At 52.7% G+C, this 13307-nt stretch overlaps 1 protein-coding gene across 2 annotated transcripts in view; it reads right to left on the bottom strand.

Moving 5' to 3' along the window:
- Window positions 1–13286, bottom strand: part of NUMBL (NUMB like endocytic adaptor protein) — a 21947-nt gene extending 8661 nt beyond the window's left edge. The window contains exons 1-6 of one of the 2 annotated variants that reach the window (XM_034638459.1): window positions 13043–13286; window positions 9430–9544; window positions 7744–7883; window positions 6535–6609; window positions 6372–6446; window positions 5309–5449 (exon numbers count right to left, since the gene is read on the bottom strand). In XM_034638459.1, coding sequence (XP_034494350.1) covers window positions 5309–5449; window positions 6372–6446; window positions 6535–6609; window positions 7744–7883; window positions 9430–9544; window positions 13043–13066 — 570 coding nt within the window. In that variant the 5' untranslated portion in view covers window positions 13067–13286. The remainder of the gene's footprint in view (window positions 1–5308; window positions 5450–6371; window positions 6447–6534; window positions 6610–7743; window positions 7884–9429; window positions 9545–13042) is intronic. The other variant, XM_034638458.1, reaches the window with a different exon arrangement.
- Window positions 13287–13307: the final 21 nt, after the last annotated feature.

Raw genomic sequence — 13307 nt, 5'->3', positions numbered from 1 at the left:
AAAAAAAAAAAAAAGTCACAGCTAACATCATACTCAATGGTGAGAGAGTGAAAGCTTTTCCCTAAGAACAGGAACAAGACAAGAATGCCCATTTTCATCACTTCTATTCAACGCTGTACCGGAAGTTCTAGCTAGAGTGATTAGACAAGAGAAAAAATAAAGGCATCCAAATTGGAAAGAGAGAAGTAACATCATCTCTATTTACAAATGACATAACATTATATATAAAAAAACAGAGAGAATCCACAAAGGAACTATTAGTGGTAATAAATAAATTTGGCAAAGTTGCAGGATACAAGATCAACACACAAAAATCAGTTATACCTACCTACACTAACAGCAAACAATCCAAAAATGAAGTTACAACAATCCCATTTACAATAACATCTAAAATAATAAAATGGGGCGCCTGGGTGGCTCAGTCAGCTAAGCATCTGACTGTGGATTTTGGCTCAGATCACGATCTCAGAGTTGTGAGATCAAGCCCCCTGTCATGCTCTGTGCTGGGTGTGGAGCCTACTTAAGATTCTCTCTCTCCCAGGGCACCTGGGTGGCTCAGATGGTTAAGTGTCTACCTTCAGCTCAGGTCGTGATCCTGGGATCCTGGGATCAAGCCCCACGTTGGGCTCCCAGCTCAGCAGGCAGTCTGCTTCTCCCTCTGCCTCTCTTCCCTGTTCATGTTCTCTCTCTCTCTCTCTCTCTCAAATGAATAAATACAATGTTAAAAAAAAAAAGGTTCTCTCCCTCTCCTTTGACCACACTGTCCCCACTGCCCCCCACTCATGTGCACGCGTGCTCTATCTTATAAAATAAAATAAAATAAAATAAAATAAAATAAAATAAAATAAAATAAAATAATAAAATGGCTGGGAATAAATTAAGCCAAGGAAGTGAAAGACATGCATGCCGAAAACTACTAAACACTGCCGAAAGAAATTAAAGAAGACCTAAATAAATGGAAATACATCCCATGCTCATGGATTGGGAGACTGAATATTGTTAACAATAGCAATATTTCCAAAGTGGTCTATAGATTCAATGCAATCCCCATCAGAATCCCAATAGATTCTTGCAGAAATAGAAAAGCTGACCCTAAAATTGGAAATGGCAAAGGACCCAGAAGAGCCAAAGTAATTTTGGAAAAGAACAGAATAAAAGAACACACACTTTCTGATTTAAAATAGTACTCCAAAGCTACAGTAATCAAAATAATGTGACACAGCCAAAAGGATAACATATAGATCAATGCAATAGAACTGAGAGCCAGATATTGACCTACACATCTATGGTCAATTGATTTTCCGTAAGGGTACCACGACTTCAATGGAGAAAGAACAGTCCGATTAACATATGGTGCTGGGACAACTGGATATCCACATGGAAAAAGTAAAGTTGGACCCCTCCTTCACTCCATTTACAAAAATTAACTCAAAATGGACCAAAGGCCAAAATGTAAGAGGTAAAACTATAAAACTCTTAGAATAGAACACAGAGTAAACCTTCATGGCCTTAGATTTGGCAATGGATTCTTAGATATCACATCAAATGCACACAGATAAATTGAACTTCATCAAAATTAAAAACATTTGTACATCGAAGGACATTACCAAGAAAGTGAAAAGACAACCCAGAGAGTGGAGCGAAAGTTTTGCAAATCATATAACTGATAAGTATCTAGTGTCCAGAATATATAAAAAGTTCTTACAACCCAACAATAAAAAGACAAACAACCCAATTTAAAAAAAAAATGGGTAAAGGATTTGAATAGACATTTCTCCAAAGATATACAAATGGCCAACAAACACATAAAAAGAGTCTCAACATCATTAGTCAGTAGGGAAATGCAAATCAAAACCACAATGAGATACCACTTCATACCTACAAGAGAGGCTATAATTTAAAAAAAGGGGGGGGAAGTATTAAGTGCTGGCCAGGATGTAGAGAAATTGGAACCCTGTACTTTGCTAGTGGGAATGTAAAACGGTGCAGCCTCTGTGGAAAACAATTTGGCAATTCCTCAAACATTTAAACATAGATTTACCATATGATCTAGCAACCCAGTTTCTAGGTATAGACCCCAAAGTATTAAAAGCCGGTATTCAAACAAATACTTGCACACCAATGTCCATAGCAGCACTATTCACAATATCGAAAAGGTCGAAACGACCTGAATGTCCATCAGTGGATGAGAAGATAAATAACATGTAATATATCCATACAATGGAATATTATTCAGCCATTTAAAAAAAAAGTACCGATAGAAGCTACAACAAGGATGCACCTTGAAAACATGATGCTACGTGAAAAAAAGCCAGTGGCAAAAGACCACATACCGTATGATTCAGTTTGCGTGACCTGTCTACAAGAGGTAAGGCCACAGAGACAGGAAGCTGACTATTGGTTGCCAGGCTTGGCTAGGAGGAGGGCGTGGGGCACAGGGAGTGACGGCTTAATGGGCCTGAGGTCCCTTTTAGGAGCGATGAGAATACTGGCAACTAGAGAGAGGTGGTGAACGAACAAGGTTGAGAGCGTACTAAATGCCACTGAAGCGTACGCTTTAATATGATGAATTTTGCGTGAATTGCACCTCAAAAAATAAAGGTACACTTGGGGAATCCTGGGAGTTTACCGCTTAATGCTTCAAACCCGAGGCTCAGAAGTGGAAGGGGGTCACGCTCTTTACCCAGGGGAGATGGCCTGCTCTCTTCTTGCTTTGATTCTCAGCCCCAAGTACTTTTCTTTCTTTTTTTTTTTTTAGATTTTATTTATTTATTGGACAGAGAGAGAGACAGCCAGTAAGAGAGGGAACATAAGCAGGGGGAGTGGGAGAGAAAGAAGCAGGCTTCCAGTGGAGCAGGGAGCCTGACGCAGGGCTCAAACCCAGGACCCTGGGATCACGCCCCGAGCTGAAGGCAGACACTTAACGACTGAGACACCCAGGCACCCCCCAAGTACTTTTCAAATGATAGCAACCGTTCCTAGTGACCGAACACGTGTTATGGGACTCTGTGTAGAACTTTCTGGGTGTGATTCTAATGAATGCTTCCCCAACAAACCTGTGAGCAGAGACTGCTAACATCCCCATTTCACAGCAGAGGAGACTGAGTCCCTGAGAGGAAAGTCACTCAGGCCTTGTGCCCCACAGCCAAGTGGTGTGACACTGAATCCACAATAACCATGTGGCCGTGTGTTTTCCAACAATAGCCACAACAACCGCTGGCTCTTCCAGAATTTTGTCACTCCCCTATCAGAGGTGGAGTCTGTGTTCTCTCCCCTTAGCCCGGGAAGACCTCTGCAACTGCCCAGACAAGCAGAATCCCACAGACCCAAGGCTGTGTGGTTTCCAAGACCAAGACAAAGCAGGTGACACAACTTCCTCTTGGTGCGAGCTCTCTCTCTCTCTCCCAACTCATTTTGGAGCTCCGTGCCACCACATAAGAAGTCCAGCTCTCCTGAAGCTCCCTGCTGGAGAGACCTTGTGGAGATGTCCTGTGATACATGAGGAGTGGGGCTGTCTGGCCGCGCTCCTGCAGTGACAGCTCTGGACACCATCAGATTGTAATGGCGTAAGAGACCCTGGAGCCAGCCCCACCCAGCTGAGCCTCGTCCAAATTCCTGACCTATAGACCCCCTGAGAGAAATTAAATGACTGTCATGTTAAGCCACAAAACGTTGGAGCAATTTGTTATGCAGCAACAGATAGCTGATACAACTTAGCCTGCTATGCTCAGGGAAGACGCAGTCGCTCGGGGCTCTGGGTTTCTGATAGCTCCAGCAGGTGCTCACCAGTACTGACCAGTCCATCCTGACACTCTCACATTGGTTTTCCACCCCCGGTTTGAGGTCTGAGATTGTGTGTATCAGTGAGAAAGTTGGCAATACTGACCAGTTTGGGGAGTTTGGAGCTCTTGGGGAGGGGGTTTCTGAAATACGAAGGAATCCCGTGACAATCTGAGAGGGATACCTGTTGTTTTACTTGCCCGGTATCCATTCCCCTTGCTTTTCATAACAGCACCCCAAATTCCTTTTGGGGAGCTGCACTTCCATGCTGGATAAGTCAGTCTGCGTGTTCCACGTTCCCCCAACCAAGGGGGGCCTGACCCATGCCAGGCCAATCCCAAGCCCTCCTGTCAGAATTTTAACCCAGGATACTGGAGGCTGGACTCCTCTCTGCAGCAGTGCAGTGGAAGGAACTGTCCCCTACGTGGTGTCCCCAGGCTGCCCAGCTCCCTGACCTTTCTGAGGCTTAATGCTCTTGATTGCTCTTCGATTTTGTGAGATCCCCCCTATTATAACATTTTGGAATTAAGTTAGCCAGATTGGTTTCTGCTGCCAGCCACCATAAAACATTGGCTAATGGAGGGAGCTGAGACTGTGCCTTCCTACCAAGTTGGGTGAAGTCTGAGGTCAGGGTCCAGGGGATAGGACAGAATAAAGATGATATTGTCCACCATCTTTTGCAGTAAGGGATGTCCACATGACTACATTCTAGCCAATGGGATGTAATTGTTACGTGGCCCTCTTCACACCTCCCACCTTTATGTAGCTGGAATGAAGATGCGAAGGCTGGAGCATGTGCACCCATTTTGGATCATGGAGTGGAGGCCACACTCCAGTGCCACGACAAGATAAAGGAGCTGCAGCCCTTGATGAGAACAGAGGAGCCACACCAGTCCTGCACTGCTTGCCTCTGGATGTCTTTCACATGAACCAGGAACAAACTTCCATCTCACTGAAATGACTGGCAGCTGGGGGTTTTCTGTCCCAGAATCAGAATCCTAACTATGAGAATATTTCTGAGAAGACAGTCCATTTGTGGCTTCCATCAGATTCTCAGAGGGGACCTTGATACTCCAAATGGAAAGAACCACAGACACCGTGAACCGAGGCTGAAAGAAGCGTGGGTAACCTGGGGGTATCATTGAGAAGGGCCTGAGGGAGCGGCTGGGGGCAGGAAACTCTACAACTTGACCTAGCTGGGGTTGTTATGTAAGCAAGAGTTTATGGAGCTGTGCCCAGACCACCTGCGCATGTTACTATATGCATACGCCCCTCATAAAAAAGAAAAATAAGAGAAACATGCAGAACTATGGATAATGAGGAGGATGGTAATTAATGTTTTCCTGAGCGCTTCTGATGTGCCAGCCGTCATTCCAAATACTTTGTATCAACCCCCGTCAGCCTCCCCGTAGTCCTCTAAGTTAGGAGCTGTGAGGACACGGGGCATGGAGAGGAGAGGTGAGTGGCCGGCCAGACTCTACAGGAGAGACGAGTCAGCCCACTTCTTCCCCGCTTTGGTGATACTCACAGAGTCCTTGAGCGCCAGGAAACAGTGGCAGATCCAGCGGCGGGTGGTCCCATCCCGGCAGATGTAGGAGAAAGCCTTGTCCAGGTTGCGGTCAGGGGCACAAAAGGAGACTTTTTCGATGGTCTGGTCTACCAGCAGGTCCTGGAAGGTGGCCGGGGAAACCAGGGGAGGAACTTGAACTCTTTCATGTATTCATTCAGCACTCCCTTACAGTCTGCTCTCTGTCCTGTCCTGAACCGGGTGAGGACCCCGCACTCATCGAAACAGAGAAGGGCCCTGCTCGTATGGGTTAGCATGGGACTCGGGCCCATCACCAGAGAGAGACACAGGTGAGGGGTCAGGGCCGGGATGGGGGAGGCACAGGGACCCTCGGGAACCACGAAGAGGTGCCTGATTCAACTTGTGAGGAGATGGGCAGAGCTTTCTCGAGGAGGTATTCACTAGGCAAAAAGTCAGGGAACAGTCTTTTGGGGCAAGGGAACTGCCTGTACAAAGGTGTCAATCCCGTTTAGTTGTTAACCTAACTCTTGTCATGTGCTGTGGCCTCCCTGGGCAGTCTCTGGGCAGGGAAATCAACGGTGAGCAACTAGATATCAGATCCGGGCCGCGTGATGCTCCCCTCTGGCCAGGAACGCTGACAATAAACACAGAACAGCTAAAATCCGCCCACTGATCTGAGCACTGTGCTGCACCAGGCACTGTTTTACACTGCGCGCATCTACCTTCTCATTTAGGGGCAGGGTCCCTGTGTATCCACATTCCACAGATGAGGCCACTGAGTCACGGAAGGGTTAAATCTCATACTCTGGGTCACCCAGCAGATACGTGGGTGTTCCTCAGCCTGTGCTCGCACCCCCTATCTGTGCCCCCCATAATAACTGCAGGACTCAGGTCTGAGTTATAACAACGAGGTGTGCCAAGATGTTGCGGGAGCACATGGTCTAGAAGGCCCCGGAGGGAGGGACATCCTGGAGGTGGGTGGGAAGGTGTCCTAAGCCGCGGTTCAAGCTGGGGGAGGCGAGGGGCCCACTGGTACCCCCTCCCACCCCCACAGGCCTCCTACCTTGGTCTTGTCATCCACCACTCGGAGCCCGTCGGCTGACACCCAAAGGACAGACTTCACGGACTTGCGGCCCATCTGGGGCAGGGGAGGAGGATAAAGGGCCTCGTCAGGGCTGCCTCTTGGGGTCTGAGCTGGCCCCCTCCCGGCTCCACCCCTCACTCACCGCCTTCAGCTTCTTCACGGCATCTTCACACACATGCATCCCCCGGGACTCCTCCACCTCCACATGGCCCAGGTACTTGGCAGGGAGGAGACGGGAGGACAGGACATCAGCACAGTAACCAATACCTTCCCAGTGTCCCCTGAGCAGCTGCGACGTGTCACGCAAGGTCCCTCACCCATCGTACATATTAATCCACTCTGTTAGGTGGGTCCTCTCTTCCCATCCCAGACACGCAGATGGGGACACTGAAGCAGGTGGGTAGTTCTGATTCCAATCTTGCCTCTCTTCCTGGGCCTTAACACGTTGCCCTCTTCCTTCTGGGCACCAGTGTATGTATCTTGGGGCTTCAGGACTGGCCCATGGATGACCTGATGGGAGCTGGGGTAAGTGTACCCCAGCTCCCTCACCCCATGGCTGGGATGGCTCTATTTCCCAGCATTCGTCCCAGGGGCATCAAGTTTGGGTGCCCACAGCTGTAGGTTAGTGAAATGCCCTTTACTGGCTGCCTTCCCTTCCTCAGCCCCACCAGCATTTCCCACACCTCCAAATGGAACCCTCACACTCTATGTCTCCTTCTGTGGGAAGGGAAAAGAAAACGGAGGGGTTGTGACCATCGGCTGTGGTCACCCAGCCAGGCCGGGGCTGAGTTGGGATTTGAACCTGAATCCTGCTGTCTCCCTCACGAAGCGAAGTATGTGTTATAAACTATCGTCCAGGGCATTTTGGAAATTGTGAGCTCCAGCAGAATAGGGTGACTCCAGGAAGAAGGTCCCGTACCCCCCCCCCCGAACCTCCCTGGATTCCCCGGGTAATACACTCCTGGTACAAGAGAATGTGGGCTGGGGGCGCCTGGGCGGCACAGCGGTTGGGCGTCTGCCTTCGGCTCAGGGCGTGATCCCGGCGTTCTGGGATCGAGACCCGCATCAGGCTCCTCTGCTAGGAGCCTGCTTTTTCCTCTCCCACTCCCCCTGCTTGTGTTCCCTCTCTCGCTGGCTGTCTCTGCCTCTATCAAATAAATAAATAAAATCTTTAAAAAAAAAAAAAAAAGAGAATGTGGGCTGGGGTTTGATCCCGCGTTTGGAGGGCCCAGGCCGTGGGGTCCTGCTCCAGCAGGCTCCACAGTTCTTTGGGAATGCGACCCCGACCCCTCTAACTGTAAGTAAGCTCACAGCCTCTACCAGCGCCCCGCCCACGGCCCCGCCCACTCACCCTGACCGGGAAGCTGCACGTGCCCTTGCGCACCGCGTCCTCATCTGCTTGCCACTGGTGGGGGCGTGACGCCTCGGGCACGTAGGCTGGTTTCCGCCTCCGCAGGCTCTGCCGTAACTTATTCATGGTGCCCGCCCCTTCTGGTGACACAGGACAGGGGCGCACGGGTCAAGGGCGGGGGCTGGAGGCATGGGCTCCAGGGAGATGGATACAGTGCTCAGGAAACATGGGGTCAAATAGCATGGGATTTGGGTTACAGGGTTAGGGGGAGTCACTGGGTCAGAGGACATGGCATTCAGGGCACATGCATCAGCAGCAGTCAGGGGACACCGGGAAGGCAGGGAAGGGAGGGTCAGAGTCAGCAGTGAGGCTTCAGAAGAAAAACTTGGGGCTAGGTGCATGGAGGTCAGGGATGGGAGGGGTCATGAATCACAGCTTTTAGCTGTCTGGAGATGAGGGAGGTGACAGTCAAGAGGTATGAGGATCCAAACTAATGGGTTAGAAGGCATAGGGGCCACGGGTCGTGAGGCCAGGGGTTTTAGGGGTGGAAGGTCAGGGGAAGAGATGCTCAGAGAGCACAAGAGTTGGGAGTTGCATGGGTTCTATGAGGGGGGACTCAGAAAGTCCAAGGATTGAGGTCCAGAACCCAAGCCAGAGTGTGTGGGGGCTGGGGGCTCATCTCTGTGCCTCTGAGATCCGCCCCTCTGTCAACTGTGTCTAGTCCAAGGCAGGAGCCCCGGGGGCGGTGTGCACCTGTGACTGTCAGACGATGGAGGAGGAGTGGAGGTGGCCACAGTGGAGGTGGGGACAGTCTTCATTGACTAAGACAGTCTTCACTGACTGATAAGCCACCCTGACAGTCCCAGGAGGAGCATGAGGGGCCAACCAGGATAGAGCGCCACTAGCAGACGGGGACCCTGTGTGTGTGTGTGTGTGCAAGTGTGCAGCTGGTGTATTCCTGATGGTGTCTAGATCTGAGCACGCAGGGATGGTCTGTGAGTGTGTGTACTTCTGAAGACTACGTACAGAAGGACACGGATCTCAGAATGGTTGTCTGTGAAAGTGTGAGGGGTCTGTAAGTGAAGGTCCCCGAAGCTTGTTGCTGAAGGGTGTCTAAGTGCGAGGGTGGTTGTGGAATGTGTGTCAGGGAACGCTGCCCGCGAGGAGATGTCTGAGCACCAAGCAGTTGTCTTCGGAACGGTGTGTCCCTGACCATTGTCTTTGAAGCTGCGTGTCTGTGTGAGGGTGTGGCTACTGTCCTCGATGGCTGTCGCCTACGACAGTGTGTGACTGAGAGTCGTCCAAGAGCCCGTGTCTCTGGCCAAGAGTGCCGCTGTTGGTGGTGAGGCCGTGTGTCTGTGGCTTTTGTTTGGGAGGATGTGCGTGTGTCAGAGCGTGTGGCTGTTGTAGGGAGTGTGGGTTCATGAGTGTTGTTCTGAGGGCGTGTCTATGCAACCAAGTATCTGGGTAGATGTGTGAGCGCGGGAGGTTGTTGTCTGTGAGAGTGTGTTCATGAGTGTTATTTGTGAGGGTTTGATGGTTACTGATTGTGCAGGGAAGACATTCGAGGGTGCGCCCTCATGAGTGTGATTAAGCCCGTGTGAGCGCAGGGACCGTTCCTCCGGTCGTGCAAGGCAGACCCATGCACTCACTTAGCCCTTGCCCTGGCCCCAGCTGGTCACTCACCTGGCTCCGTCCTGGAGGTTTCAGGGGGCCCCGGGGCCCCACAGGGGGCTGGGGGCAGATGCGGGGCCCCACAGGGGGCTGGGGGCAGATGCTGCTCAGGCCTCCTGGGTCCGCCCTGCCCAAAGAAGGGAGGAGAAGGTGAGAAACTGGCTTGGGTTGGGGCTCAGTCCCCTACCTCACCCCCTCTTTGGACAACAGCCAACCCCCCCCAATCTCAGGCTCCTGATGAGAGCCCCGGTTGTCATAGCAACTGTTACTAGGGAGACCAGCCACCTGGTAGCAAGGACCCAGGAATGAGTATGTGTGTTTCCAGGGGGCATGTGTTGGGGATGCCCTGGCCTCAGGAGGCCCTCAGTACCCAAGGGGATGGTGTGAGGAGGGAGTGGCCTTGACCTCTAGACGCATATCCAGGCTACACATAAACATACAGTCACATGCATGCATGCAGCTCAGGTCTGCGTGGTCCCCCGCACCTGGGCACAGCTCTGCACATGTGGCTACACACAGACACCACCACCAGCTGCACACGCCGGATCACACAGACACACATAAACGGCTGCAGCCACTATAACGTCTGGTCACATATCTGTGTTCACAGACATGGACATTTGTCCCCGCGAATATCAAGTCCCAGCCTGCCCAGGCACTGCCACAAACATCTGGTCACAACAGCTCCTGGATGTTTGGCCACTTCTTATTCTCTCAGCCACATGGAGAGCCGGGCCCGGGGACACCCACTGAAGCAGCACTCACTCCCATTGACATCTCCTCAGGCCCCCGCCCGACATACTCGTGTCACAGCACTTAGCATGTCACCTCCCCGGTGAGAGGTTGCCCATTAGCACAGAGTCACACACAGACATGCTCCCAGCCACACACACCTGTCACATGCGCTCTACTGCTGCGCGATGACATCGGGTCATGGGTACAGGCAGACACACCACCACACGTTTGGTCCCACACCACCACACCTGGCCACAGCCACAGGTGCCCCATCACCTCCAGGCACACAGCGGCACATGGATTCTCAGCCCCCAACTGTAGCAGCCGCACCGACACACTGTTTGGGTCACGTGCTGTCACGGTCACACACACCCAGTCATAGGGACACACGTGTGGTCACAGTAATCAGCCACACTTACATGGAGAGTCTTGCCCAACCAATCACACCCAGAGACAGAGACAGCCATGGCCTGTGCGTGATAGAGGAACAGGCATGCACACTGAAGACATGCATAGGACCACCCAGAGATAACTGTCCCTCGGGATGGTCACACTCAGATACAGCCAGACGGTTGCCAGCTCAGAGTCCCAGCCACACGCATTTCAGAAATGGACACAGCATCATTACCTGCCATACACCCTGGCCATGAAACAGTCCCCCAGTGTCCCATCCCCAGCTGCACCCTGTCACCCCATCACAGACACACAGCCTCTCCTCATGCAAACACACAGGTCACAGGGAGAAGCCCGTGGCCACATACAGTCACAGCCCCGGGTGGACAGACACACAGTATCTCACACAGAGAGACGTCAGCACACAATTTTCTATTGCACACGTCATAAGCACACAGTGGTGAAGAGACAGAACTCAGAAATGCGGTGACCCGGACATGGCGCTTATGGCTGTGTCTCCACAGAAGACACGGTTCCTGACAGAGCCATGTACACAGTCAGGAGAGTCACCCGGTCACCAAATCACACAGATGGAAACCCATGCAGTCCAGCATGCACACAGGGGCACATGCACACCAGGCAGCCACACGGCTATAGACACGTGCACTCTCACGGGCCACAACACAGACATAAGTACATATAATCACCCAGGGTCGCAGACACGCAGGTCGCACACAAATCTAGAAGCCACAGTCACCTATTACCCCCCCCCAACACACAAACACCGTTACCTGGTGTCACCACAGACACCACTAGAGCTTGAGTCACACACGATGAAATAACCCTCTATTAATAATCAGTCAGGGGTTCAGACCCCTACTCCAATCTTTCACCCAAATCACACGCACACACAATAAATGCGCACACTGAGTATCAACACCACAGAGCTAGACGGGGACATTTATACAATCCTGGTCACACACATAGATGCGGCCATGAACACACAACCGCTCACAGGGCCAACCCTCAACCGGGCACGATGTGTCTTCATTTACAATGGCAGTCACACACCCCGAGTTGCAGGGACAGTTATGTGTCACATAGACATATGTGTGACCCACATATATAATCAGTTATAGGCACAACCACACACATTCACAAGTCATTGGGAGAGTGGCACATGGCCATAGACTCATAGACACAACTCCACGTACACAGTCCCAACTCCACCCACAGCTTGTTGGGCACACAGTCGCCCAACTCCAGACCCAACACACACACTGTCACAACCCAGTTATGGTTACCAAAGCACACACCCAGGGTCACAAAAGATGTAATCACAGACACAACCACACAGTCACAACCATGCACATACACACTCAAACACAGACTAAAAAGTACAGGATTCTGGTCAAGGAGCAGCTGTCACACACACATAGAGCCACACAAATGCCAGGGTCACATGCAGACCCCATCGCATACATTACTAGACACAACCACCAGCACAAAACACAGACACACGCACAGGATTCCTCAGAGTCACCAGCTCCAGCACACATGCGCGCACACACAGCCACAGTCACACAAACACCGGGTCACACTCTTAGCCACCTCCCTATCGCTTGCTTCCCCCTTCCCCCCATGTACCACACACAAAGCCGCCGTCACCCGCAGTCGCTGCAGACAGACAGGGCTGCACTCCGTCCCTGGGGAGCCGCCCCCCACCCCCAGCCTGAATCTTGGAGCCTGGGGGGCCATACCCAGGAGAGGGAGGCAGCGCATTGTCTGTGGGTGGGGCCACTCCCAGGCAGCTGGGCAGCCCCAGGGACCCTTGACCAAGCCTTTGGGGGTTGCCTGAAATTTCCCTATTTTATTCAGGCTGGGTGGGTGGTGGAGTCCCAGGCACAGGGACCTTGTTTTGAGAAGGGGGTATTCCTGGGACACCGCCCAAGGATTGCGGGGGTGCTGTGCTCAGGACGTCTCTGAGGCCTGGGTACAGACTGTGCCTGGAATCCCCCCCAGGCCTCGGCTTGGTGGGGAAGCTGTGCCCAGGGACCCCCATCTTCAAGACCTTGGCTAGAGGGTTGTTGTGCTCACAGACCACCTCAGGCAGGGAGGGGTAGGGATTGCGTCCGCTCTGGAATGGCCTCCTGGAGGCCTTGGCTTGATGTGGGGGTTGTGTCCTGGACCCCATCCCCAAAATCTTGCCCAGGGAGTTGTACCTAGAATCTGTCCCCCTGCCCTTGATTTTTTCTGAGGGGCAGGTCTATGGCCAAGATCCTTATCTCCAGGGCCTTGGCAAGAGAAGGCCTGTGCCCCGGACCCCTGTCTCTCAAGCTTCGGCTTAGAGGGGGCCTATTCAGGACCCCCACCCAGGCCCACCCTCCCCAGCCTTGGCACCCTCTCTCCATCCGGGCGCCGTGGCCGCCTCCCACCCTCCGCCACATCAGCAGCGGCGCCGCCCCCCACCCGAGTCCCCCTCTCCCGCCCTTCTCACGCTGGCCGCCGCGCTGCGGGACATCCAGGGCCCGGGCGCCCCCGCCTCCCGCGGCCCCGGCTGGGCCCGGATCCCCGAGTGCTGCTGCTGCTGTGGTGGCGGCGGCGGCGGCGGCAGCTCGGTCTGACGCGGGCCGGGGCCGGGGGCCGGGGGATGGTGCGGGATGCACGCGCGCGAGCCTGCTCCGCTCCCCGGAGGATTCCGTTCCGGGGGCGGGGGAGCGCCCCTCCTGCCTCTGCTCCCCGCCCCAGCCCCGCCCATTGGC

The sequence above is a fragment of the Ailuropoda melanoleuca genome, chromosome 12, assembly GCF_002007445.2.
Source record: "Ailuropoda melanoleuca isolate Jingjing chromosome 12, ASM200744v2, whole genome shotgun sequence".
NCBI lineage: Eukaryota > Metazoa > Chordata > Mammalia > Carnivora > Ursidae > Ailuropoda > Ailuropoda melanoleuca.
This window is presented reverse-complemented; position numbering and strand designations above follow the sequence as displayed.